The sequence below is a fragment of the Fundulus heteroclitus genome, chromosome 19 (assembly GCF_011125445.2).
Source record: "Fundulus heteroclitus isolate FHET01 chromosome 19, MU-UCD_Fhet_4.1, whole genome shotgun sequence".
Lineage (NCBI taxonomy): Eukaryota > Metazoa > Chordata > Actinopteri > Cyprinodontiformes > Fundulidae > Fundulus > Fundulus heteroclitus.
This window is the reverse complement of record NC_046379.1, coordinates 11,071,985-11,099,609: the sequence shown is the minus strand read 5'-3', so window position 1 is coordinate 11,099,609 and position 27,625 is coordinate 11,071,985. Positions and strand designations below refer to the sequence as shown.

The 27,625-nt window shown below is 42.6% G+C and overlaps 1 protein-coding gene across 2 annotated transcripts; it reads right to left on the bottom strand.

The window, feature by feature from the left end:
- LOC105938385 (zinc finger protein DPF3) lies at positions 1 to 27,625 on the bottom strand. 2 transcript variants are annotated; one of them, XM_021307352.2, is made up of 11 exons: positions 27,492 to 27,625; positions 14,676 to 14,836; positions 13,325 to 13,432; positions 10,178 to 10,305; positions 9,598 to 9,693; positions 9,420 to 9,480; positions 9,041 to 9,082; positions 5,769 to 5,909; positions 4,272 to 4,385; positions 3,314 to 4,141; positions 1 to 1,945 (listed from the first exon to the last, which is right to left on the bottom strand). In XM_021307352.2, the coding sequence occupies exons 1-10, from the start codon at positions 27,521 to 27,523 to the stop codon at positions 3,981 to 3,983; spliced, it is 1,044 nt and encodes a 347-aa protein (XP_021163027.2). In that variant the 5' UTR covers positions 27,524 to 27,625; the 3' UTR covers positions 1 to 1,945; positions 3,314 to 3,980. The 2 variants fall into 2 exon arrangements, with proteins under 2 accessions (XP_021163027.2, XP_012735554.2); XM_012880100.3 differs by having other exon boundaries at positions 1 to 1,896.

Here is a 27,625-nt window from a genome sequence, read left to right as displayed (position 1 = left end):
TTTGTTCCTTATTTTTGTCTTTATTTTTTCAGAACAATAAAAATAGTTTACCAAACAAACACTTCTTCATTCTCTCCTTTTTGACTTATATTTACAGCAGGAAAAAAACGTGGGAAACAAAAACAACACCCGGTCATGTCCGTTCCACTCTTCATGGCTCCGTTTGCCCCCAGTTCCTCCTTCTCTAAGCCCCCCCCTCCCTCGGCAGGCTTCATAAGGAGTACCAAGGCCTATTGCTGTGTCTGTGACGAGGTATACCGGCTTTTTTAATAAAAAGGTGACGCTTTTTAGTTTAAGCAGATATTTCTTCTTCTTTTTGAGCTTTTAGCTAAGAGATGCAAGTACTTTTACCTGTTAGTATTAGCGACATTTAACAGGTTAGGACACGTCTTTCACTTTGTGGTGGGACTTTGGAAGATAAAACCCCATATTAAAACGGAAAGGACATAGAACTGATACATGGGAAGACGACAAGTTTCAGAAGCATTCTTTATCCTGTGGAGATTCAAAAAAAAAAAAAAAAACGTTGGGTGGGGAAGGGGGTCCCTGAGGGAAGTGAGGAAATATGATTTTTTGAATGCACAAACCAGTCATAAGCAACACGCAGGAATAACGGAGCAGCGATGCTGCATATCCACACACCTCTCAAACAGCTTGTGCAACCTTTGGACCTAACGGCTTCTTGATTCAGCACACAAAGCACCTTTTTAAATGTCATAAAGCAATTAGGCCCACAAAAACCCCGTGAGTACACCTTCTATAATTCAGGGTGTGAATTTGAACAGTAGTTTCTCTCTAGTAACAAAAACATTTTTTTTTTAACCAAATAAGACATTTTTTTTGTTTAACCCTTAAATATTAAACATATAAAAATTTCAAATGAAATAAGCAAACAGATAAAGCTCGTTATTGCAGGTGTTTTCCTCTAGCATCCGATTACTGCATCATTGAATCCTTCCTAGGTACTGCTGATTAAAAAAAAAAAAAAGAAGGAATCGCGGTGTGGATGTTGCCGTCCCTCCTCGTCGTCTGAGTACAATCGCTGATCTGAGAAGCTGAAGAATCACCAGGAAAATATTAAAAAAAAAAACAAAGATGCCTGAGTAGCTGTGAGTGTTGTGCACCTGATCAGCCAGATGTATCGGCACAGACTGAAAGCAACTCCTAAAAGAGCCTAAAACTGAAAGCTTGTACAGCAGAAAAAGCATGCCAGAAGAAAAAAAGCCAGAAGGATTGCTTTGATTCGTTAAAGATTAATTGCAAAAACAGACTAAAACAGGAGAAAAAAAAAAAACTTTCCAAGTTAGAAGATTACATAGTTCAGAGGTCTGCATGTAATAGTGGTGGATTTGAGCACCGACTCTATGGCTGCAGGTCAGCGAAGGGGGGAGAGGGGGGGGGGGGGGGGTCACTGGTCTGACCAGGTTGGAGGAGTCATGGCTGTCAAAGCTGGTTTTCAGTGCAGAGCGGCAGGCTAGCACAGTGTTCAGGATAACGATGTCTTCATATCGCATCAGGTCAAGCGGCAGACACACAGTCACAGAGCAGAAGCGGGCAAGCCGGGTCGCCCCAGATGTGCTCGTCGGGCACAAGCAGTCCAAAGGCCTGGCCTTTAGCCTTCCCGCAGTCCAGAGAGGAGCTCCCGACACAGTGCAGATAGGATTAAATGAGGCCGGACGCTCGCGTTTCAAACGTTTCAAGGAGGGTCGATACATAATGTCTGGGGAGCAGTTGCTTCAATTACGCCACGCTGCTCCTGGAAGGCTTTTTTCAGTCGCGTGTTCGGAGCCCGAATCAGGACGGACGAGGAGGCTCGTTAGTTTTTAAGGGGTCAAATCCTCTTCTTCACTGGTCATCCCCTGATCTCTGGGCAACATGGCAACGTGCTCACCGCTCCTGCACAATAGATGATCGATAGTTAGAGTAGAACAGGATGTAACGTGCCCTGAAAAGAAAAAAAAAAAGGTCCCACCTTAGTACCATTAGTAATACCGTTAGTATTTGCGTGGCAGAGTGATAAAAAGTAGTTCACAATTGTTAAATGGAAGGAAACCTTTACGTTGCTTTCGACCTTTTCCAAATACAAATGTGAAATTCTGTCCCATTTACTTTGATACCTCTAAATGAAATTCAGTTTGCCTTGATAAGTGACTGAATTTATTTTCAGTATAAACAATGGCTGTTGTGTGAAGGCCTCAGAGGTTTGCTAGTGAACTTTGGTGAACACTTCAGAGCCTTGTTCAGTCCATCGTGAGAAAATAAATAAATGGCTAACCACCTAACCCAGTTAAGGTGGTTAGCCATGTTTTGGTGGGTTTTGTTATTGTGCTATAACACAAGGGAGGCTGGGCAGGGAGAGCATTGTCAGGGGGGATAGCCAAGATGGTAACTCTGGAGGAGCTTCAGAGCTCCACAGCTCATATGGGAGAATCTGTCAACTGGAAAGCTACTAGTTGTCCACTCCTTTAGGAAAGCGTGGCAAGAAGAAAGGTGCTGTTGAAACGAGCCATAATCATAAGAGGTCCTGTTCACACTTTACACGCCTTGTAGGGGATTTAAAAAACCTGTGGAACAAGTTGCTCTAGTCAGATTATTCCAAAATTTAACTTTTTAGCCCTGAATGAAAGACATCATATGTGATGGAAAACTAACAAGGCACATCTCCATAAAAAAACACCATTAGTCCAGTGAAACATGGTGGTGGCAGCATCATGCTGTGGGGAGGCTTTTCTTGAAAGGGACAGGGAAGCTAGTCAGTCTGTAGATGTGCTAAACTGGTAGAAATAAAACCCCGAAAGGCTCCCAGCTGTATCGGGTTTAGATGCTGAAAGGTTTAATTGAAGTCATTTTTTCATGTGCCGGAATGGCCTAGTCAAAGTCCAGACCTAAAGCTGATTAAGAATCTGTAACAAGACTACCTGCAGCAAAACAAATCAGTGGTAGAAAGTATTAACAAGTGGATTCTAACTAATATATGGTATATTTCATTTAGGGTTACCATTCTAAAGGGGGCAAAACGAAAATGCACAACACACTAATCAGATTCATATTAGTAAAAATTAAACAATATAAAAATGATGTATCATTAGAATGTTCCTTCCACCACACACCTATGAGCTACTTTGTCACATAATATTATATATATATATATATATATATATATATATATATATATATATATATATATATATATATATATATATATATATATATATATATATATATATGGGAGATTGTTGTTGGAACATGAGATTATGTGGAAGCATAAAAAATACATTTGGAAGCTGCTGTTTAGCATGTTGCAATGGCTTACCTTTCATTTATTATGTCCCTTTCGGTGAAAACAAGACAGACTTCCATTTCCCAATATTTCCAGTGGCTTGTAATTTTCCATGGTTTCTTCACTTTCACACATTTTTTTTTATATTCCCAGAGAGAGCGGAGAAGAGGAGCCCTTCAAAGTCCCGCAGACTTCTGACCTAAGAACATCCAGTAGACCTTCGATGCAAGTATCTTCCTCGTAGAAATTCGATCACCCTACCCAACTCATCGCTGTAAAGTTTCACTTGTTCAAAATTGTCTCTAACTGCTCCAGTGTTTGCATTTGTTCATAGCTTTTTGCTACTTCTACTCCAACGAAGGGAAATGAAGAAAACTTAAAAAAAAAAAAGCACACCAAAAGCTTCTTCTGTCTTACACAGTCACCTTTTTAGGAAACGTTGATAGTTTGTTGCATTAAAGGTCAGTTTATACCGCATATTAATATAAAAAAATGTCTCCATAAATTATTCAACAATGTTCAGTAGATAAAATACCACTTGCATTTCTGTCTGGAAATGATCACTTTGTGCTTTCTGAAAACAAAACAAAGAACAAAAAAAAAAAAAAAAAAAAAAAAATTGAAAAAGAAGCAGCTGATTTTTGCCAGAGGGTAATCCGTATATATATTTGAAACAAGTGTCCCTTAAAATCTAGCAAGTCTATCTGTGGCGGCTGGATATCCCGTTGCCGTTGGCGGCCGGTTCTTCTAGCTCGTCGTCCTCAAAGCCGTGAAAGGTGGAGGTGTCGCTCTCCGAGGTGGTGCCGAAAAGCTCCTCGGCTGCAGCGAATTTGCCGTCTTCCTTCTCCTCCCCACCGCCAGCTGTGATGCAGGACAGGAGGACAGCACAGATCGTGAGGAAGCTGCTTGCATATTCCCGTCCAGAGCGTTTAGAAGCTGAGATGTAGGTAATTATTTTGTGCATGTTGCAGAAAGGAATAGATGAACTCACTTGTGCATTGGCAGGCTGTGCAGGGAGACCCAGATTTACCCGTTTTCCTGTTTGTGCCCTGGCATTTGTTACAGTAGTTGTTGGGAATGCTGGTCCCACCAGAACCCTTTGGACCTAGAACAGATTCCAGAAAGAAGGTGAACCCGGCGTAAGTTAGTCTTTTCTAAACGCACGTCCAGATTCGATCGTAATGGAACCCTTTGGTGTAGTTTACCCTCTTCTTTAAGCAAGAAACCTTCGTGTCACTGCTTTGTCCAAGTTTCTTGTAACTTTGAAAATTTTAAAAACAAAAACCTCTGCTGAGTATTTTTCACATCTCTTAAAAAAAGGTTTCTTTGGAAGCCCATAATTTGCAACTTGAAAGACGTATTTACTTTCAGTAAATACGTTCTCATTATAAATCCTTTGTTTTCTTTTAATGAGATAATTATGAGATACAACTTTTTTTTTCCTTTAGAAATTTAGATTCATGACTTAAGTGGTTTATTAGATACAATTAGATTTTGTAAACTAAGAAGTATCAAATTTGACTTTTAAGTCATCATTTTAATAAAGAAGTCATAATTTTGACTTTCATTATGTGACTCAAGGTCACTTCTGTATTTTAAAGTGATAATTATGTCAGTCATATTTATTGAATGCAAATTAAAATAGCTGACTTTCAAAGTTCTAATTATGACTTTCAAGGTTCTAAAGTTATGATACAAACTCATAATTTTGACTTTAATTATGCAATTCAAGAACTATTTTGATTTTGAAGTAATATTTACGAGTTTCAGGGCTACATAGACAGGATAGAAATGTATGACATGAGTCATATCTATGAAATTGTCCCTTTCCAAAATCAGAACTGAGACACAAATAAAATGTTAAGTTATTTATAAGATAAATAAATAAATAAATTCAGAATTATGAGATCGAAAGTAATCCTTTTGAAACACAAACTCAATGTTTTGACTTTCAAAGTCATATTTGAGATTGAAAACTATAAAATACATAATTTTAATTTTGTATATCTTCAATGTGACGTTAAAAAAAGTCAAACTTATAAATTTGAATGTCATAATTACCTAAATTAATGTTCCTGATCTGATTTTTCCAAGCTGTGGAAATGGGCTTCAAACACTTCATTGGTCATTTCTAACTAAAAGCCAGACTTTTTGTAATCTTTTAAAAAGTGTTCATCCACACAGCTTTAGGTTCTGAATATCTTTGTCTGTTTTTTTGTTGCTCATATGCAGACTAATACCTGAGAACTTCTGCTTGTAAACGTTTGAAGAGGATAACTCCTGAACTCAACAGATGGACCAGGGCTGTTTTACACACAACAGTTAACTAAACAAATTTAAACGGGGTCTATCTGCACTTTGAAGCTAGTCGTGTCTTAGTGAGAGGCAGAAATAACAGTTTGTCTAACAGGATTCAAACACTCGTACTTTACTGGCTAACAGCTGAAAACACATTCGATTTCTGGAGCTTGAGTTTGAGGGGCCTTACGTTTGTGCCTGTCAGTCTGTGGTGCAGAGGGGGAGCGGGACGCCACCGAGCTTCTCTCCCCGCTTCTGTCCTCCTCTGCCAGGTGGGAATGAGTGTAGTGGTAACTTAGTCCTGTGCGGTTCCTGTAACGCTTTGTACAGACTGCAACAAACAGAACGCCTTAGGTTACACGTCATCCTATTCATCTTCTCAGTTTTGCAGGAAACTGCCAATTTTTTTTAGCACACAGCAGTGCAGAGTGGAGAAAATTCACTAAAAGACATAATTGTGTCACAGGAAAGAATAAATAAATATTTCCTTTTAAAGTCCCACAGAGGGGAAATGTTGTCTCTGTGTTTAACCGTCCCTTAGGGAGCGGTGTGCTGCAGACACAGAGTGGCGCACAGGGAGCAATCTGCGGTCAAGGGTCTTGCTCGGGGACCCAGAGTGACAGACTGAGTTTCAAACCGCCAACCTATGGGGTCTCTCCAGGATGCAAACGCCTGGCTCTCTAACCACTAGCCCACGTCTCCCACATGTTGCATCTTAAAACATGAAGGAAATAGCAGGAATGGAACTGCGTTGAGAATATTTGGATAAAGAAGGAAGAGGAAGCCTAAAGATCTGATTCTAACAGCGAGGCTCTGAATCTTTACGACAAGGTGAAAGTGACTCAGCAAGAGCACTTCTGAGTGCGCATGGAGCAGAAGGAGATTCCCACGGTACGATAACCTGAACAAACACCAAGGCTTCAAATATTTGCACAAACAATAGCATCCTGGATATAAAACAAGATCCAACGGATTTTATTCAAATCGGGAAGAGAACATGGAATATTTCTGGGAGCTAAAATAATACAGCAGGGAGGAAGGAAGGAAGGAAGGAAGGAAGGAAGGAAGGAAGGAAGGAAGGAAGGAAGGAAGGAAGGAAGGAAGGAAGAAGGAAGGAGGAAGAATGACGGAAGGAGTGCCTAGGAAGAGAGGAAGACATGATGAGGGAAGAAGGATTGAGAGGAGGGCTAAAGCCGAGGGCGGGGAGGAAGAGACATGGATAGGAGGAGAGGATGAAGAAAAGGGGACATGAGGATAGGAGGGAGAGAGGAAAGAAGGAAAGGAGGACATGAGGATAGGAGGGAGAGAGGAAAGAAGGAAAGGAGGACATGAGGATAGGAGGAGAGAGGAAGGAAAGAAGGAAAGGAGGACATTAGGGAGGAAGGGAGGGAGAGAGGAAGGAAGGCAGGAAGGAAGGAAGGCAGGAAGGAAGGAAGGCAGGAAGGAAGGCAGGAAGGAAGGAAGGAAGGAAGGAAGGAAGGAAGGAAGGAAGGAAGGACATGAGGATAGGATGGAGAGAGGAAAGAAGGACATGAGGATAGGATGGAGAGAGGAAAGAAGGAAAGGAGGACAAGATGAAGGAAGGAAGGACACGAGGGAGGGAGGGAGGACATGAGGATAGGAGGGAGAGAGGAAAGAAGGAAAGGAGGACATGAGGATAGGAGGGAGAGAGGAAAGAAGGAAAGGAGAACATGAGGAAAGGAGGGAGAGAGGAAAGAAGGAAAGGAGAACACGAGGATAGGAGGGAGAGAGGAAAGAAGAAAAGGAGAACATGAGGGAGGAAGGAAGGAAGGAAGGAAGGAAGGAAGGAAGGAAGGAAGGAAGGAAGGAAGGAAGGAAGGAAGGAAGGAAGACATGAGGATAGGAGGGAGAGAGGAAAGAAGGAAAGGAGGACAAGATGAAGGAAGGAAGGACACGAGGGAGGGAGGGAGGACATGAGGATAGGAGGGAGAGAGGAAAGAAGGAAAGGAGGACATGAGGATAGGAGGGAGAGAGGAAAGAAGGAAAGGAGGACATGAGGATAGGAGGGAGAGAGGAAAGAAGGAAAGGAGGACATGAGGATAGGAGGGAGAGAGGAAAGAAGGAAAGGAGGACATTAGGGAGGAAGGGAGGGAGAGAGGAAGGAAGGCAGGAAGGAAGGAAGGAAGGCAGGAAGGAAGGCAGGAAGGAAGGAAGGAAGGAAGGAAGGAAGGAAGGAAGGAAGGAAGGAAGGACATGAGGATAGGATGGAGAGAGGAAAGAAGGACATGAGGATAGGATGGAGAGAGGAAAGAAGGAAAGGAGGACAAGATGAAGGAAGGAAGGACACGAGGGAGGGAGGGAGGACATGAGGATAGGAGGGAGAGAGGAAAGAAGGAAAGGAGGACATGAGGATAGGAGGGAGAGAGGAAAGAAGGAAAGGAGAACATGAGGAAAGGAGGGAGAGAGGAAAGAAGGAAAGGAGAACACGAGGATAGGAGGGAGAGAGGAAAGAAGAAAAGGAGAACATGAGGGAGGAAGGAAGGAAGGAAGGAAGGAAGGAAGGAAGGAAGGAAGGAAGGAAAGACATGAGGATGGAGAGAGGAAAGAAGGACAAGATGAAGGAAGGAAGGACACGAGGGAGGGAGGGAGGACATGAGGATAGGAGGGAGAGAGGAAAGAAGGAAAGGAGGACATGAGGATAGGAGGGAGAGAGGAAATAAGGAAAGGAGAACATGAGGATAGGAGGGAGAGAGGAAAGAAGGAAAGGAGAACATGAGGAAAGGAGGAAGAGAGGAAAGAAGGAAAGGAGAACACGAGGATAGGAGGGAGAGAGGAAAGAAGAAAAGGAGAACATGAGGAAGGAAGGAAGGAAGGAAGGAAGGAAGGAAGGAAGGAAGGAAGGAAGGAAGGAAGGAAGGAAGGAAGGAAGGAAGGAAGGAAGGAAGGAAGGAAGGAAGGAAGGAAGGAGACAATATTTAAACCAGGGCTCCCATTATCTAGGAGCTTTTAGATGCATCTCTGCCCCCAACATCCCTTCTACAGAAACCTGTTAATGATTCATGTGATTCTGCTGCATTGGAGCAGAAATGCATCTAAACGTTTCTGGACAGTGGCCCCCCAGGACAGAAACACCTGATGGGACGGGGGAATTAAGTCTTAAAATACTCATATCATTTCTATACTCCTATTTGCTTTGTCTACACTAATCCGGAGCTGGAAGGTACAGAAATTGAATGTCCTACTTTTCCACACAGTGTAGAACCCCTGCTCCACGTTTCAGACGGCCAGAGAAAACCCTGGTCAATTTAACACGTTCACTGGCATCTTAGTAGAAATACTACGTGGCTTTGCAACTTTCTAAAGCCCTTGCTCTACCTTAAACTGGTACCTACTTCCATGCTTGGGAAAGATACATAAAAAAAGTCAACAACAACAAAACAGCACTTTCAACACTATTAGGAAAAAACAAGCTAAAAGAAGGAGTTGACAAATAAAAGGTACCTGAGGTCAAAGTCTTTGAGTTCTGCTTTTGTTTGTATCTGTCTGGAACAAAGGAAAAAGACAGAGCAAACAACATGAAAATGCGTCATACAAGCAGAAAAAAATCCAATACCCTCTCTGGATTTTCCACATGCAACTTGCATATGCAGGGACACCTGAGGTGAGCGACACGGGTCGCCTGGTTTCAGCCTCAGCAAAATAACCGGATGTGACTGCATTAGGTCGGTTTTTCTATATCCGGGGCCGTTTTTATTTATTTTTTCTGATTTGGTCTTTTCAAAAACAACACTTTTATAGTGTGCACTGAGTATTTTGAATGCAAGGGTAACTCTTCCTGTATATATTGCTTTGTGAAACTCATGACTTTGTCTCCGCTTACTGTCACAGACGTATGGCTTATCGTCATCCAGATCTGTCCTCCTGCGGCCTGAACCCCGGCCCTGAGCAGAGGGGAAAAAAAATAAAACAATCAGGCAATCACATAGATTTAAAAATGATTGCAGTATAAAACTGCCACTCCAGTAGATGATTACAGAGGGCCCTGCGGTCACACTTACTCTCCCCTTGCCTCGATGTCTCCTCTTAGGAGTGTCCACCTCGTAATCGTCGTCGTCGTTGAAGGCGTCTTCTGCCGCGTCCGCTTCCAGAACCCTCTGAAACAGAACGACACGGGAGTTCTGACTGCAGCTGAAAATAGCTGAAGCAAAGTTAGGATATTTTAATCGCCAGTCAATCATTTTTCAAAGACGTAGAACAGCCTCACAGATTCCTGTTTCCTGTAAACAAGCCTGTTTCGACATGTTTCAGGTGGAATGTGTGATAATGAGATAAGTTGAGGTTTATCCGACTCTCAAACAAAGTCTTCCACTAGAACAGATTAAAAAAAAACAAAAAAAATACAAAAAAAGAAAAACAAGTAAGCTTGGCATCTTGTCTAAACCTGAACCCAACATGCTGTCACAATCACTTGACACCCTGATACATTTACCAGCCAGCTCTCAGCTAACAAACTCCTTCAAGTTAGTAGGGAAAATTTGGAAAGATTTGCATCACGATGAATTTTGACCACAACAAACTGCATTAAGGTCCAAAAACACCCGCTCCCCCCTCCCCGGTGTTTTTCCTGACAGGACCGACCTGGATCTCTAGCAGACTTTCCTCATCATTCTTTGAGTTGTTCCTCTTGTCCAGACCTTCTCCTCGCAGAAGAGCCTCCAGCGTGGTGCTCTGGGTGGGCAAAGCGTCTCTGGACATAAGGCCGCCATCTGGACGAAGCACAGAAGCGGTCTCTTATGAATCATTACAGCAGGTCAGGGGAACATGAGGCAATCCTCTGGCTTTTGCCGCTCGTCATTAGCGGGGACTGACTGAAGCCGTAATCATCATTCTCCCTTTGGGATAACACGGATAAATAAAAAAACACAAGTATTCGTTCTCTAAGACATTTACATACACATTCACCCAATGTTTCCCACTTAAATCTATAAAGCAGGGTGGTTTGCTACATAGGCCTGAACACATGCAGATAAAAGCATTTATAACCCTTAAACTTTTTAACATTACAGCCGCAAACTTCTGTGGATTTCAAGGGGTGACAGACAAACATAAAATAGACGCGCAACTGTGAACTCGAAGAAAAAAACGACAGATGTTTTACACAAAACTCTGAAATGTGTGGCATGTATATGTGGGAATCTGTTGTAGATTTGATACCCTTAAATAAAATGGGGAACACAGTGTGTAGTTTAATATCAGTATACATACAGTATTGTATGAGGACCTCGGGGGTTTGTTAAAGAACGTTAGTGAGCAAAAACATCATGATGACCAAGAAACAAAGCAGGAAGGATAAAGCTGTCGAGAAGTTTAAAGTAAAGTTAAGGTAAAACAAAATATTCTGAGAGTTGAACGTTTCACAACCCGCCAAAAATTGGAAAAACCCTGAAGAAGCACAACGCTACTCTGGAGGAGCTGCAGGGACCAACAGCTCAGGTGGGAGAATCAGTTAACATGACGGCTATTCACGTAACAAATCAGATCTTTAATAAAGAGTGACATAAAAAAGTAATTGTTGAAAGAAAAGTATAATAGGCCCTGTCTGCTGTAAGGAGGCACGGCAATATGGACGATGCATGCAAAACGCACCGTGCCCATGATAAAACACGGTGGTGGCAGCATCATGCTGTAGGGATGCATCTCCAGCAGGGACAGGACAGCTGGTCAAACATATTTATTTATTTTAAAACGGCAATCTCTGGAGAACATCGGTTAGATGCTGGGGAGGAGAGGCCATGTCTATCAGAACAACGATTCAAAACACAAAGCTACATGAAACGGTTTAAGATCAAAGCATTTTCACATGTTAGACGGGCCCAGTCAAAGTACAGACTTAACTCCAGCAGAGAATCTGAGGTAAAACCTGAAAACTGATGTTCACATACATCGATCCATCCAATCTAACTGAGCAATTTTACAAAGAAGAATAAGCAAAAAAAAAATAAGTTACTAAAACTCACTGCTGTATTTGCAGCTCAGGCTGCTTCTATTGACTCAGGGGGGAATGAATATAAATGTGTGCCACATTTCTCTCATTTGGTATAAAAAACGGCGTAAAAATCGTGCCATCATTATTCACTACTTTGTTTTGCTCTCACAAGTTACAACACTTGTAGCTGAAACCTGACAAAACGCGAACAATGATTTGAAGAGCCGTGAATGTTTTGTAAGGCACTGCATCTCCTCCTCCACTGAATATATGAACAAACACTGTAGGAGGCAAGCAGGGGTTTTTATAATGCAAACAGAAGTGTGACAAGACGCCAGATCTGCACGTCTTTTTCACACAACCTCTTCCCAAAAAAAGAGAGCCGTGCGATGCTGCAGTTGGTTTGTGGAGAGCAGCCACTTCAAAGCACAAGCCCTTCCAACGTTACGACGGCCCGACTGGACGGACTTTTTTTTTTTACGGAACGTTAGACACGAAGCACCGAGAACGAGACGTATGAGGCAGACACAAAAGGTAGGAGCAAGGAAAGCAGAGACTACATGCTCCACAAACCCACGTGGCAGCAGCCCCTCACCATTGTGTCTGCACACGTTGACTTTCAACTCTCCGCGGCGAGACAACCACCCCCCACCTCCCCCTTCCACGCTCACCCATTCTCTCCCTCCCCTCCATCTAAACCCAAGGGAGCTGGGGGGGGGGGGGGGGGGGGGGCTAAAAATAGAGCTGGAAGCAGCCTGCAGCAGGGAGCTGATTCTGCATGCAGCCCCAGTCTCTGTAGCGCACCATCGGTTTAGACAGCGACACGGACTCAGGCGGCTGCCCTGCGCCGGCCACCTCCGGCCAGTTGCTCCGTGCGCTCCGGGGGAAGGGACGCCAGGTCCGATCACACTTGGCTTCACCTCTGCAGGGCTCTCGCGGACGGCACGCATGCGAGCCATTGTTGCCGGAGAGGGGAAAGGGACAGCTGGATGGTGGCGGCGAAGTCTGAGCCAGAGTGGGTGCAGAGGAAAACAATAGACTACAATGGGATGTGTTTGGGAAACAAAGGCTCAGCTCATGAGTTATTGCTAGATTTGGCCGTTTCTCGCTTCCCCTCCTCCCCCCCCCACTCTAGGAACTTTAAAACACGTAATTGGATTGGATCTTGGGGATTTCTGCTAAAGCGCGATAATTTCACATATTTTCACAGAAACTATTGAAACGATAAATAAAGATCGGCTCGTGTGAAAATCCCTCATCCCATTAGATTTTGGGAACAGAATCGGCTTCATCGGCTCCACGGACTCCATCGTGGACGAACGCGGAGATAAAGGCCTCAGAAACAGAACCACAGAACCGATAAGCGGAGGAGTTGGAGAGGAAGAAACAGGCAGAAATATAGAGGACAGAGGAAAAGTGTCGAGTGAGTTGTTTCAAGCGGCAGCCGCAGAAGGCCAGACTCCATTCCCCAACATTTATTAAATACGGTCTGCTGTGGCCGACCTCTGTCTCAACACTCCCAGCGTAAATCTAATTACACGTTCTGCTTCTCACAAAACAAGTTTACCAGCCGCAGAGGACACAGACACATTTTATTTATCATCCGGAAAAAAAAATAAAAAATATATATCTGGCATCCCGTGCTGCCTTGATGCCGGTGCCTAAGAAAAAAGTCGGTGGCTTCTGGTGAGATCGTTCCAGATCCGCACCAGTAATCTGGAGGTTGAAAAGAAGGCCGAGAGCCGGTCAGGGGGGGCGGAAATGAATGGGGAGGTGGACAGGAGGCGGCGGGGTCTTACCGAGCTGGAGGCCGTAGATGCCCAGGCGGGGATCCGTGGCGTTGTGGAGCCGCCTCTTCTTCCTCCAGCAGCGGGCGGGGTAAGTGTACATCTGCCCCGCTGCAACACCTGCAAAGTTACAGGTTCAATTCAATAAAATGTTATTTATATAGCGCCAATTCGTGATACTCATCATGTCAAGGCACTTTCCAAAGTCAAATTCAATCAAATTATACAGATTGGTCAAAACGTTTCCTCTCTAAGGAAACCTAGAAGGTTGCATCAAGTCTTAACAAGCAGTATTCACTCCTCCTGAAAGAGCGTAGAGCCACAGTGGACAGTCGTCTGCATTGTTGATGGCTTTGCAGCAATCTCTCATACTGAGCATGCATGAAGCGACAGTGGAGAGGAAAACTCCCCTTTAACGGAAAGAAAAACCTCCAGCAGAACCTGGCTCAGTGTGAACCTTGACCAACTGGGGGTTAGAGAAGACAGAGCAGAGACACAAAAATCACAGACGCACACATTGATCCAGGAATCCTTTCTACATTATATGGTAATAGTGTGGTAGTCACACAAAAGCAAGACAGCTTACGCTTTGCAGCCAGGGTGACTTTTGCAGTTTGTAAAGAAGTCGAAACAATTCAAGTAATGATATTGTGTACAAATAATTTACAGATCAGCAATAAGCAGATCGATCAAAGAGATGCACTGAGATCTTGGTTCAAGGTGGAACCTGAAAATTTTTAGCTTGGCTGGCAGAAAACTCATAATCTGATCTTCTTCTGATCAGTGAATGCACGACAACTGCAACAACACTCTTCGGTGTGGAACATGTTACTGATGGAAGAAGACTCCAATCTGAGTTGTCTATTAATGTAGTTCCAGTACTTCATCAGCTGGTGCTAGAGCCAGCTCTGTAAAAGATTTGGTTTGGCTTCTGACTAAATTAATAAAAAAAAAAAAAAGCACTCGCAAGCTTCGGGTAGATTACAAACTCCTGTCAGTAAGGGGAAAAAAACAAACAATCCCCCTAGAACGTCTCCACGGTTTGAAGATGTCATAAATTGCCTGGAAAAACTCTTTGATAAACACAATTATGATGATTATCAGTCCAGGCTGAGATCTGAGTATAATGGGCTGTAACTCGGAGAGAAAATAGCAGATTTCCCTGACAGTGAGTCAGGGATAATGTTTCAGATCGTCTGCAACATATGTCTCACGCATTTTACTCGCTGCGGTGAGCGGCAGCCTCCTGAGTATAAGAGTGCAGCCTGACCCAGTACAGACTGCATCAGGGAGGACATGGCTCTGTGCTCCTGTACGTATTTAAACATGCGAGGGGTGTGTGTGTGTGTGCGCGTCACCCTACCGGGGCTTCGGTGGTGGCGCTCCATCCAGATGTAGCAGTTGTTCTGGGCCACGCCGGTCTGAGAGTCCAGGAACGGCAGGCGGACGCTGCGTTCGGCACACAGGCGGGCATTGTAGCTGCGGCACTGCTCGATGGCGTCCTTATAGAACTGGTCGCCCAACCTTCAGCGGGGAACAGTGGGAGCAGAGGGTGAGAGCCCTGACTACGAGCTTACACGCACAACACAGGCAGTCATTTTACAGGATAACAGTCATTTTTGACGCATGGGCGCATGAGCTGCTGCTGTGGCAGCACTGAACGTTTCTGCCAGTTAAATCGAAGATTTCTTAAGACCGTTTAACAAGAACAACAACAACTCAAACTTTTGAATTACTGGGTTTATGAGAAGCAACTTAGCTCAACTAATAACTGAGATTAAATTAAATTAACCTAAGCAATTTAAATACAACTTGAATGAATAGTTTGTTGTTCACCCTGAGCATGTGACTCAAGTCCTTTACATACCTATAGGTAGCAAGAATGCTTGGATTTTAATTTCCTAAACCAGCTACAACAAAAAAAAATTCGGTCAAGAATGCCGTCAGGAATTTGCGTGGAGGCCAAATGTCTGGCTTTAAATTAGTTATCCTTACTAGTTCATTAGAAAAAAAAATAAAAATGGAAAAAACTGGTGAATGGGAAAAAAGGACTAATTAAAAACAAAAAAATAATTTAAGAACTTGTATGAATACTTTAGGTGCATTTAATAATTTTAAAAGCCAATCGTTGAGATTAATAAATTCCAGAAACCCCGTTTTATACGTTGGAGCCTGAGAGTTTAGAGAATATGTTAAAGTAATGATGAGCACACACATTTATGAAGATGGACAATTATTGCAGTATTTACTGTCATCGTGATTTTTTCCCCCATCATACATTGTTTTATATGTGACAATGACAGAATCCACATGCTGATGTTTGTTAGCCGTCAAAGTGTTGCTGTGATTGTTGCTTTTGCTATCCTACTTTCACCCGTGGTTCCATAAAAGCAAAAGTGAACTAAAAATATCTTTAAAAGTGTGATTAAGTGCAGTTGTTGTGTGTGTGTGACTGGCTGTAAATTGTCTAAAATGGTAATAGTGCTTCCAGTGAGAAGAAACGCAGCAGTAAAATTCAAAGATTACTTAAGAAATAAATCTGCCAGGGGTCCTGTTTGGTTGACTTTACATGCGTCTTGTTGGGCATTTGAATAGATTATTATAGGAGTCAGTTGCTGACCAATTCCCTAATAGTGTGGGTAAGTAGAGCTGTAAATATGTATAGTTATAGCAAAAGAGATTGACAAAAATGCAACAAAAAAAACAGCAGACAAAAACTAAAGCACAAAAAACTACCTAAATTAATTTAAAAAGCAATGTTTGACCATAAAAGTTACAGCTGACATGAGGGAATAGCAGCTTTATTGAAGACACTGTATTAAAAAAATAAAAACATAAAACTTATAATGAATATGACTCAACAGCTGATATAGACCCTCCTCTCAGTTATAAAATTAAAGACTTGCAGTTGCAATAACTGCAGGTGAAATCACACAGATGAGGCCGATAAAAGATTTTAATCTATGACATCCTGCTTAATCCATCAATTTTCTATTGACCGCTCTCGACAAATCAAACGCTGAAAAATTGTGATTTTTCTTTCCTTCATTGAATGGATCAAAAAGGGAGAAAAAATAACAAGTATTTAATTTTTTTAAAATAAATCAACAAACAGAATGTACTTTGAAACAAGCAGGTTTGGACCAATCACCTTTATCGAGGTGCCCCCAAGTTTTAAATGGACTTGTTTTTTTAAAACGACATTTTCCTCCATGCAGTCCCCACCGACTGAAATCCTTTTGATAAGATGCTGGATAAGGTGCTGAGGTGACCAGTTTTCTCTGCCTGTACCAAACATAAAGCTGTGCTAATGCTGACCACTGATGGTCAGCAGGCTGAAATGAGGCAGCAGCATTTCTCCCATGCTTAGAAGACAAATTTAGCTCTTTAGTCGCACTTCTGGGGAGTACAAATGACAGTGTTTAAACTAAAGGAATGTCCACGTTCAAAATGGTAACATTTAGAATGTGTATTCAATATTTCTGCTCATACATTTTTTTATATAAAACTACCAATAAATGATGGATGGTTGGAGGGGGAGGAGGGAGGGTAGTGATGGGTGCCAGTAGAACCTTATAATGGTAATAATCAACAGTGCTTTAACAGCAGAAGCAATAAGTGTTGCACTTCCTTTAAAATTTTCAGCAATTACATAATTCCCCACCGGTTTGTTGAACATTTTTATTCAAATATGAAAATGCTGTGAAGCCAGGGTATTTTGAATTAAGCATCTCATTACAGTTTAGGCCTGTTCTTGGCCAAATCATGTCAACCGGAATATTACTGTTAGAAAAGCTCTGATCAAACTGTTCAAGTTCAGCTTCAACCAGACGGTTCAGCTTTGTGGACAAAAAAATTTAAAAAAATTTAAAAAATGCAGCAAATTTACAACCGTTTGCCCACTTTGCTGCTCCCACCTTACAGGTTAAACACATTATTACCTCTCGATGGACAGAGCTATGCTGCTTCTCACTGTGTGCAAAGATCATCAGTGAAACAAAGAATCCTCAGGAAGGGGGGGGGGGGGTTCTTTTTCAACGTGAAGTCACTCCTCTGACCGATATGCAGCTCAGACTCTCGCAGTTTAGTTCTACTTTTCGTGGTGCCACTGAGATTTTGGCTGTCCCTCTGGGTTTCAGTGTCAATATTCAGAGAGAAATGGGGAAGGTGGGGGGGCTATTTCACATTCAAGCACTCAGTCTCTGCCACACGCCTGGTATGGTAATTAGCCTACTTAATTAATCTCAGCAGAATTCCTTGCACAAGGGCAGGTCCTGATTTACACGGCAGAGATGGGAGAAAAGGCTGCGACTCTTGTGACGAGGTAGTTCGTGCACATTTTTACAGTTTGCTGTAAGATTACAGTGGCCAAAAAGGCAGGTCAGAGCAAGCGCTCATTCACGGATATCCTCCATGTGTTCTCGATTAGCAAGACCGCCATTTTGAAGTGAAACTAATGAGCTATAAGGTTCTGAGTCGGGCCGTGGCTCTAAAGCTAAGACGGAGCAGGTGAAAATGTGACTTTTCTCTGAAAGCATCCAGCAGAGGGAAAACCACATCATGACTGCTGGACCTGAGAAACTCAAAGCTGTGGAGGAGAAGCAAAGCCGTGTGAGGAAACTGTCTCTGGTAGACGGGATTTAGTACAGGTAATCATCACGTCACTACTCATTCCAAAAAAAGTAAAAAAAACAAAGCAACTGGACTTATTTTCCGTAGTTGAAGATGTTTCGCTTCCTCTCCAGGATGCTTTCTCAATTCAAAAAGTATTTGTTTGGACAGTAGTATAAAGCTTGGTACTCCACATTACTCCAGACTTTTTGAATTGAGAAAGCTTCCTGGAGAGAAAGCGAAACGTCTTCAACTACGGAAAATAAGTCCAGTTGCTTTGTTTTTTACTTTTTTTTGGAATGACCATGACCTGGATGACTGAGAATCTTCACCAGCACGTCACTACTCCTCATCTGCATTCATTTCTTCATTCTTTTAGTTTTATTTTGGACCAAAACAGAGTTAAATAACTTGGTGCACAAGTTGCAAAGTCATCTTTGTCTGACATTCAAATTTCTTTTATGATCTGAAACATCCAAGCGAGAAAACAAAGCGAACACGGGAGAAAACAGTGAAGGGGCAAAATACCCTTCACAGCATGACATTCTTTGGTAGTTAATCACAAACATAAGAGAAATCTTCTGCTTATAAAACCATCCAACTGTCTCACAAAATGAACCATGTGTTGTCAGAAAGTACAGATCCTGAGAGTGAATCAAACCAACTTGTATGCTTTGCTAGCGCTAGCCATGGCACCCGGCTGTAATCAGACATAAGCTTTCCTGAAGTCTTTGTCTTGCCAGGAAACTTCTCAGGTGACGGACGCAGAGGGTGGGATGAGTAGCCGAACGGCAGATGGAAAAAGTGGAAGAAGGCTGTCTGTGCAATGACACGACCTCCATCAGAGCCCTGCCACCTCGAGCAGCAGGTGCATCAGCTGAGGTGAGAGATCTTTCTGACACCTGTAATGAGTGACAAGACCTACATGCCCAACGACACAGGAGATGAAAGATACCCACGCCACCTCTAAGCAGCATGCACGAGCTTTAGCCCATCCTCGTGTGCTCGCGTTTCTGTTCTGCACCTTTGACCAAATTTAAGCAGCAATCAAGCTTAAAAGAAAACCAGCAGGAAATCATTTGAAGGCCAGTACGTGAGTGCAAAGATTCTTAAATGTGACGAAATAAGCTTGACAAATATAACGCTTGTTTTTTTTTCTTTCAAGTTCACAATAAATTATTCCTTTATTTTCCTGGTTAAATAAAGGAATAATAATAATAATAAAAAAGTCAGAAATCCCTGAGCAGCCCAAAGGTTAGTGTTTAATAAGCCTGTAGCACACATAAAACACGGTGAAAGGTGCAGGTCGACACCAGTTTTTAGCATATTCATCAAATTAACCTTTCTTAGTGAACACCCCACTTTGGGGTTTGAATGTATAAAAAGGAAAGAAACACGCTGCTACTGGATTGCATCGCTAACAGTGGTTAGCATCACAACAATGACCAAATCATACTGATTGTAACAAAAACCTGCTTCGCTCAGGTCATTTCTATAAAAGCCTCAAACTATGAGACCAATCAAATGCAGCGTGAAAGACAATTCAAACCTACCAATCAAAATTGTGAAACTGCTAAAACTCTGCGACATGAATTTCTACATCCGTAACTAGAGATGGGATTTATGGTTCACAGAAAGAGCTGTTTAAAAGACTGGCTCATTTTTCTACACATTTATTATAAGAAGCCACACGTCAAGGTTAAAGACTTAAACAATTAGGATTTTTTTTATAGCAAATATTACACTTTGCTTTACATATTTTGTCATCAAAAAGTGCATCCAGATGATACAGTGATTGCTTTTGGGACTCATTTTCAAATTGTTGCACTTCTTCCAGCAGCACCGTAAAGACACGTTTCGTCCCTGCAGCCACACCTGGTCCAAAAAAAAGAGCTGCTGCTGGAAGATTTCAAGTCTGCTAACATGTGGAGAACACCCAGAGGAAAACATGCAACCGTCTTTATAGACAAGATAAACTTTCTCAGGAAAACAGGTAAGTAAAACGAAATGCTGTACGGTGCTTCGTGCTAAGCTAGCCGAATGGCACAGATGTTTGAGAGCAGCATAAAAGGTCACTAAAGCTTTTGAATGTGTATCAGTAAACCTCCCAGACAACATAAGCTAACGATGGCCATTATTAGCTTGACCAACAGCCCGATGACAGGGTTCTGAAGGTCTGGGCTTCCCCTTCGAGCTGCACCACGCAACGCTCTGCTGCGTGAATGCATACAGAAGCAGCAAAACAACATAAGCGCCGCCAACGCTGATGGGAATCCTCCTTTAGGGACAAAGAATCCTAGTGAGAACCTGACTTCTACTGATATTACGCGACATTTGCATATCAAATATGTTTACCCTGCTGTACTCTTCTCCTTATGCCTGTTTTCCGTCTCACTCAGCATAGCACAAAGTAGGAGCTTGTGAATGCATCTGTGTGAGAAACAGTAAAAAAATAAAAACAAATCCAGCCTCGGTTCACATCACTCATGTTAAAGGGGCATAGTGTAAGTTCCAGATTTTTGCAGACGTCTGCCCCCTCTGGCGACAAGATGAAATGACACCAGTGCTGTGCACGAGCGTCGGAGAAGAGGAAAAGCACCTGCTGCTGCAACTGCACAGGTCGTTTGTTTAGAGGCGTGATGTCTTCTGAGGTAAGAAAGCTATAAAAATTAAAGTTAGCCCGTGTTTTCTCACTAATGCATCGATTACGGCGGACTCTAAACATGTTAGCCTGGTAAACAAGAACGCACAGCGAGTCACAATCACACCATGAGGGTTCAGCCTGAATCACTCTCTCATGAACTGAATATCCAGCCTATAGAGACAATTATGGTAAAGAGAGGATAACTCATTTTACACGTCATGCAATTTTAAAGATACGTGCACATTGCCGTGACAAAGTCGCCACTTTTGCTTGCTGTTGCTCGCCTGACATCATCGCCGGCCGTTCGCACAGCATGCGACAACAATTGCACGGCGGGCGACAAACCAGAATTACAGCAGTACAATGGCGCCATCTAGTGACGCTTCCACTTCCCTGCCACTCCAGCCTTGCCACTCACTCTTCTCCAGGCTTGCTCCTTTCTAGACTTGTCTCGTTAGTAATAATTGGTTGCCGACCGCAGAACGCCTCTATCAGCTTATCTTCCAGGTAGAATGAAAACTTCCTTCACCCTATGTCAGCAAAATGTAGTTCCTGATTGGTTGTCGTGACGTGACAAGACACAAAAATCCAGCTTTTTCAATTCGAACAATTGTCGCTTGCATCCCTCGCAGGTGTCGTGTTGCTCTGGTTTCGCTTTGATCGCCAAAATCACATGTTTTGCATCTCTAGAATTGCCTCTGTGGCTTCGTTTAGCATCACTTTGTGTATAGGGATATCATATAAATCTGTTGTTTAGCCTGACAAATTCACGCTCAATGTGAACACACCTTAAGGGTAGGCCTATGTATAGGAAAGAAAATAAATATTTAACTTGCACTGTGCACCTTTAATGTGCCAGTCGACAGATTTGGTTTGTTTTGAAATGTTAACTCTGCTCAGTCTTCTAATCCACTGAAGAACCAACTCGCTCTTGCAGCCTGAATGAACCACAGACATGTCGACGTGTAAAAATACGGCTTGTTTCTGTATCCCTATACTTTCCTGACTTCCTTTAAACACCTGATAGAGCTTCCCCTCACTCAGTAACAGCATTCACACTGAAAGGTGTTGTGGTCAGAACGACCTGGTAGCCTCTAGTATGGCGCTATGATGAGGATATTTCATTTTTGGATTTCTGACTGCCGGTCACTGGTCAGGGCCAGTTAGTTGAAAATGATTCAACTCCAGACAAATGATTACTCGCTACATCTAATGTTCGCTTTGTCTTTGATAACCAAGTCCACAATTTAAAAGACGAAATCATGTGCACCAGATGTACTTCTTTTTGTTCAACCAGGTTTCACTCCTAAGCCACAGCTTCTCGTCTAAATATAGCAACCCCTTGTAAAATGCCACTCTCAGGAATGTAAAACAGTACTTTAAACAATCAGTGACATAACACACAACTGAAATCTCAAAAGGTTCACTACAGGACTAGTGATGATACCCTCGGTTTTGCTGCCCAATACTAGACCATTTTTAACCCAAAAAGAAAGATCATTATATCCTTCTTAAATCAGCAGTGATAACAAAAAAAAAACATTAAACTGACTTGTAGTGTTAATGCACTTGTTTATATAAAAGTGGCAAAACAGTTAGTTTACTTGCTTACCTGACCAAAGAGATCAAATTATACCTTTAAAATTTTAGCTTTCAAATATGTTTTGTGAAATATTTTGACAATTGTCCATAAAACCTGTCCTTGCCTTTCGTGCGGCAGCCAAAAGGAGATTTTTAGCAGAACACGAGGACATCAGGAACGTGTGCTTTGCATCCTCACCGTCTTCCAGCGGAGTAGAGAAGGAGAGCGCGAGCCGAATGAGGGTGAGATGGAGTAAAAGCTAATCTTGTGGCCGGTGGGGCTTCCACTATCAGCTTGTTTCTGTCAACGGTTTGCCGTGCCACATGGGCGCATCTGTAATGTGAGCATGTGTCAACACACATTTTGCATATCTGGCAACACAGCTCCCAGGAAAGATCTGCAGTTGTGATAGCACCCCTGTCTACTTTAAAACACCCTCCAGAGATCTGACTTAAAATCATCGCTAATGTCTCTTATGTTCTCTTTCAGAGCGTTTCCTAAATTTGCAGGTGCACTGCAGCTTCACAGGAAGCCAGAACCACCACATAACAAGTGAGGGGGAGGGCCTGTACAGAGTGACTGCATCCTGACAACAACCCCTGATTACACCAATCCGAACAGCACAGTCTGGGTGAGGGCAGGAGCAAAACCAGACAGTACACCTCCACATCGCTCAGCAAATAAACAGCAGGCCTGACTCACTCCAATTCTGCTCCATCCTGTCGACAAGGAAGTCTGCAAGAGGTCTGATGTGGTTTCAGGAGAGCTGAGGATGAAGGATGTGTCCAGTCGGGGGAAAGCTCCAGCTGTGGCTCGGATTTTAATGAGCAATTTTACAAATTAAATATCCTGGGCTCAATTTTTAATCAGCAGATTCTGGAGATTACCGACGTCCTGTTCACAGACGAGGGGGAAGACCTCACGCAGTCACGAAAGTCCAGCCGCTGCAGCTTCATCTTCATCTTCATGAAATTTTTAAAAATAAAACCATTTTACTTCCCTAAAGTGATTCTCCCTAATACAACAAAAAAAAAGGTCAAAGCGGTCCACAGGACCGACACCCAATTAGTGTCAAGTGTGACTAATTATAATCTGACAAACGTGTGAAATGAAGTCAGAAACCCAAGACAGAGGCTAATTATAGCAGATTGAAACACTTCATTAAGCACAGCTTATAGCAAGGAGACATTCCACATCAGAATGCTAAAACCGCTCTCAGATGAAAACAGCAGCTCCACAGCAAACACAAGGAGAAAGCCTGTTGGGACGCAAGAGAGTGAAACAATCCAGCAAAGTGACAAGATACAGGTTTTGATAAAAAAAAAAAAAAAAAAAAATCTTCACGACAAACGCAGCTGTTTCTAAGAGAAGCCTTTAAATGGAAGCTGTGATTTTCCTGGGTGATTCCCTGGTGGGTAAAAAAACTGAAGCATATGGCACAGACGCAAAGTCTTATTTTATTTATTCTTCTTAGCAGTGTTTCCAGCGAGCGGGTGCAGGTGGGGAGTTATCTCGCTGCAGGCCTCTGTGAGTGTTCTACATCGTTTCAGGAATACTCTGGGAATTTAAATTAACTTCTTTTTAGCGAGTTAATCACCACCGCCACATAAAAAAGGGAGAAATGTAGGAGAAATGCATTACCAGGTCCAACAAAGGAAGACTGATTTCACTAGAAAGCGGATCAAAACGATCAACAAGAGATACAGAGGAGATGGATGCGAAGCAGTCATGTGGCAGCAAATAAAAAATAAAAAAACCGACAATGAAAGAATAAGTTACATCTGAAACAGGCTCCATCATTCTGTGATAGGATTTGTGTTATGCCCATATAATAACAAGTCTTATAGTTAGAACATTTTCTTAACTAATGTATCAAAACTCTGTCTTAAAAAAGTTTTTTCTTTTCTTTAAGGTGATTCTTTAACGCCCCAGATCCATCGCCAAAGGACCATTAGACAACCACGATTATCCTAGTAGCTGCATGTTGCAGATTCGCCAAGCAATCACGGTTTTGAGCTTGATTGGGCTATGCTGAAACTTGAAAACATTTATTAGTTTGCTAGTCAGTGACGATATTATACCAAGAGTCACCAGGTCGATATGTAGTTAAGCTATTTTTAAAACAATTTTGCTAGGTTAATTGTTCATTCTTCTTTTTTTTTTTTTATTTCGGCCATTTGCCATTTTTCCACACAACACAAAACAACTCAACAGCATAAACTAAAGTAACCAAAAAGGTGTGGGTTGAAGGAATGCTAATTTTACCTTTTAAACATATCCTATACAGTACGTTTTGACAGAAAAAAGCAAAGCTAACAATAGTTTTGTCTGTTAATAATTTGCATATCCTTCATAATAAACGGGCTTATTCAGGCTGGGAGAGAGCGAGAGAGAGCAGTACAGCAGCGCTGCAAAACCATATTAGATTATGGACCCATTTATCAAAGAGCAACCACAACACTACAGGTGCAAAAAGATCTCAGCTGGTGACCAGAACCAAACTTTTCTGTCTTTTTTCAACGGCTTCATAAAAACTTGCAAAATCTGATATTTTCTCCATTAGTGAACAAACTATATGCAAGTGGTAAAATGCGTGCTGACAAAGCAGTCTTTGGGGTGTAACTGGATGAAAAAATAAAACAGTTTGCTATTTTTCATATCAATGAGGTGCTTATAATAAGACATCTCTATGGTTCATTTAGGCTGCAGGAGAGCGAGCGAGAGCTAGACTTCAGTAAACGACAGAAAGACTCAACAGAGTACAGCAAAGGGACTCATTTTCATCCCTTTTGAGTTTACAACTTCTGTTTGTAAAGGAACATGTTGGATTTGAAATGTCACAGTTAAAGTAAGGATCTAAATTCTCAAGCGAATACACACAAAGTTTTAGCAATGCTAGCTGCTAATAAAAGATTAAGTCTAAATTGAGAACTGCGTCATTATTTTGTCTTTAAAACAAGCATAAAACCCATTCAAATCGTGTCTAATTACCTACATGCCTGATGTAAATAAATTAATGACTGCTCATAGCAGGAAGGTTAGAAAATAGTATTTACAATATTTTTCCTTTATATTATATTTATAAAGTTATGGTTCATTTGTTACAAAACTGGCAGTTTGATCATTAGGATTTTTCCCCATAAGAACAATGACACATGAAATAGCAAAAGTGGGCTGATGGTTCTTTGACCGTTCATATACCACTCGATCTGCCATGATTACGGGCCTTGTGAACTTTCACAAAACAGAGTTGGAGCTGCGGGACTAAAGAGGCGTGGCCTACAACTCAGCATTCATCTGCTTAAAGCCTGCGTGGGATTCCCTCCAGTGCCAAGTGTGGGTAAATCCCACTGTGTCACAATCCCGATACAGGCATGCCGTCCAGAGGGAGCCCAATGCTTTAAACACAAACAAAGCTGTTGTGTGCCATCTTAGGCATTTTATCCCCTGCATCAGATTCTGCTGATCAACATATTCCTAAGATTAGATGGGAGACATGAAGACACTATGATGTTGATGTTTGGTGTACATCCGCATAGTTGTGCGGCTTAACTCTGCACTACATCCCAGTCGTTCCGCAATCCCCTTACAGTTCATCCAAGTTACAGGTTTATGATCGGGTGGGTTGAATTCAACCCCCCCACACACACACACACATTTTGTGTCACAACCTTTTAGTTGATTGTGAGGCGAAATGAACTCATGCAGATCATGGGCTGAAAGGATAACCTGAAAGGGGCTCGTGATAGACGTAATGTTGCAGGTAAAATAGAAATCGAAGGGATAACCGTCTTCATTTTTGCTCCAAGGCATATGTCCCTAATGTTTATCTTATTTTTTTTTATTAAACCTCAAAGTGCAACAATGAACAAGCTGTTGGTTGATGACCTTAGTTGTCATACATTTCAATAATAGGAAACTAGAAATTAAAATACTTTTGGTCCAAATTTGCCAAATTCTGACCTCAGGTGGAATGATCGATCCACCACTACACACATATGAACTGGTATTAAGTGTAAACACAAAGCTACATATAAAAAGGTGAAGACAAAGAAGCCAAAGCGGCATAACACGGCTGAAATCACCTGCAGGACATGCGATCAAACACTAACCGCTCTATCTGCGGGGTTTTGTGGTTGATTTTGTGCCATTTTCACAATTCCTCATCCAGACAACCCAGAAGCTCACAACTGGTCCAGGTATCTACACCTTGGTGCTCCGCTTCCTCTATCCGAGGAGGTCGCAGGGTACCTCTGCGGAGGAGCAGATGGTTCTTCAGCTTCAACCTAGCACTTCCTCCCAGTTGGAGCATCTCTCTGACAGATGGGCCCAGGATCCTGGTCCAGGCTAATCTCCAGCACTCCTCCACTTAAAGGCACAGTGGAGCTACAGCTCTACCTCCTCGGTCCCCACTGAGCCAGGATCATTAGGAGACGTCAATAAAACCAGGCTGACTGCTGCTGCTGCTGTCACGTACAGCTGAACCGACCATGCATTAAAAAAAATAATAATAATAAAAAAAAGGTTCACAAAATAATAGTCACGTTTAACTTTAAAGGGGCCAAAGAAGCAGGAGGCTAACTCAGTATTAACATTAGGGAAACAGTAGAGCAGAACAAAGGATAAACGGGAGCCAAGCTTGAATGTTTCCGTGCAATTCACGGATCAAATTTACTTTTCGCGCACGTTATTTAATCCTTGAATTTCAGACGGAAATCGCTGTCACTTTTTGTGCAGAAATATCGCCAGCCTTGCTTCCAGATACAAAATGCCTCCTCCCTTATTCTCGTCCGTCCGTCCGCCTGCCTGCCTTGCCTGGCTCGCCTCGCTTCGCTTCGCTCTGACCGGGTCTTGACCACGTCTGCGCTCCGAGGAGCCCCAAAGTTGACATGTCGACAATTTCCCCACAACTATCAGGACTTTTTGGGAACGCCGGGAGATATTCTGCCGCGGCGTGTGTCCCCGAGCCTGCTCGAAAGGGAGATCGGCTTTTAATCAGTCGCCGCGGCCAATCGGCACATTGTCGACAGTTTTCAAATATATGTCCAAGCCCAGGAGAGGTAACAGTCTGCCCGGGGCGAGCGGGGCAGAAGCCCCCTTCGGTGCCGAGACAGTGTCAGGCAGCCATGTGCTCATGTTGGAGTCTAAATGTTGAAATTTGGCAGAATAAAAGAACAGCGGAGGGCTACTTTGCCATGAAAGAAGTACAGCAAATCTATTCGGACAGCTTCGCCTGCCTCGCGCAGACGGCTGGAAATGACGCAGACGAGCGGACATCGCCGGCATACTGAGTTGGCAGCAAAGTAAGGATTCGGAATTTGATGAATGTCTAAATTACTTACGCTTTCAGTGGATTCTGAATGACAGCCGCCATTTTGCTACAATGTAACGCAATATCGGCGTCTTGCAGTTCTGAGGGAAACCTAGGGCGGCTGGCCAATCGGAACTCGAGGCGAATTCGTGGACCAATCCCTGG

Excerpts from the sequence above, each read along its gene's own strand:
- LOC105938385 (XM_021307352.2), bottom strand. The coding sequence starts at position 27,523 with ATGGCGGCTGTCATTCAGAATCCACTGAAAGC. Across the intron at positions 9,481-9,597 it reads GACATCGAGGCAAGGGGAGA|GGCCGGGGTTCAGGCCGCAG; the intron begins GTAAGTGTGACC and ends CCCTCTGCTCAG. Across the intron at positions 4,142-4,271 it reads CACAGCCTGCCAATGCACAA|CTGGCGGTGGGGAGGAGAAG; the intron begins GTGAGTTCATCT and ends CCTGCATCACAG.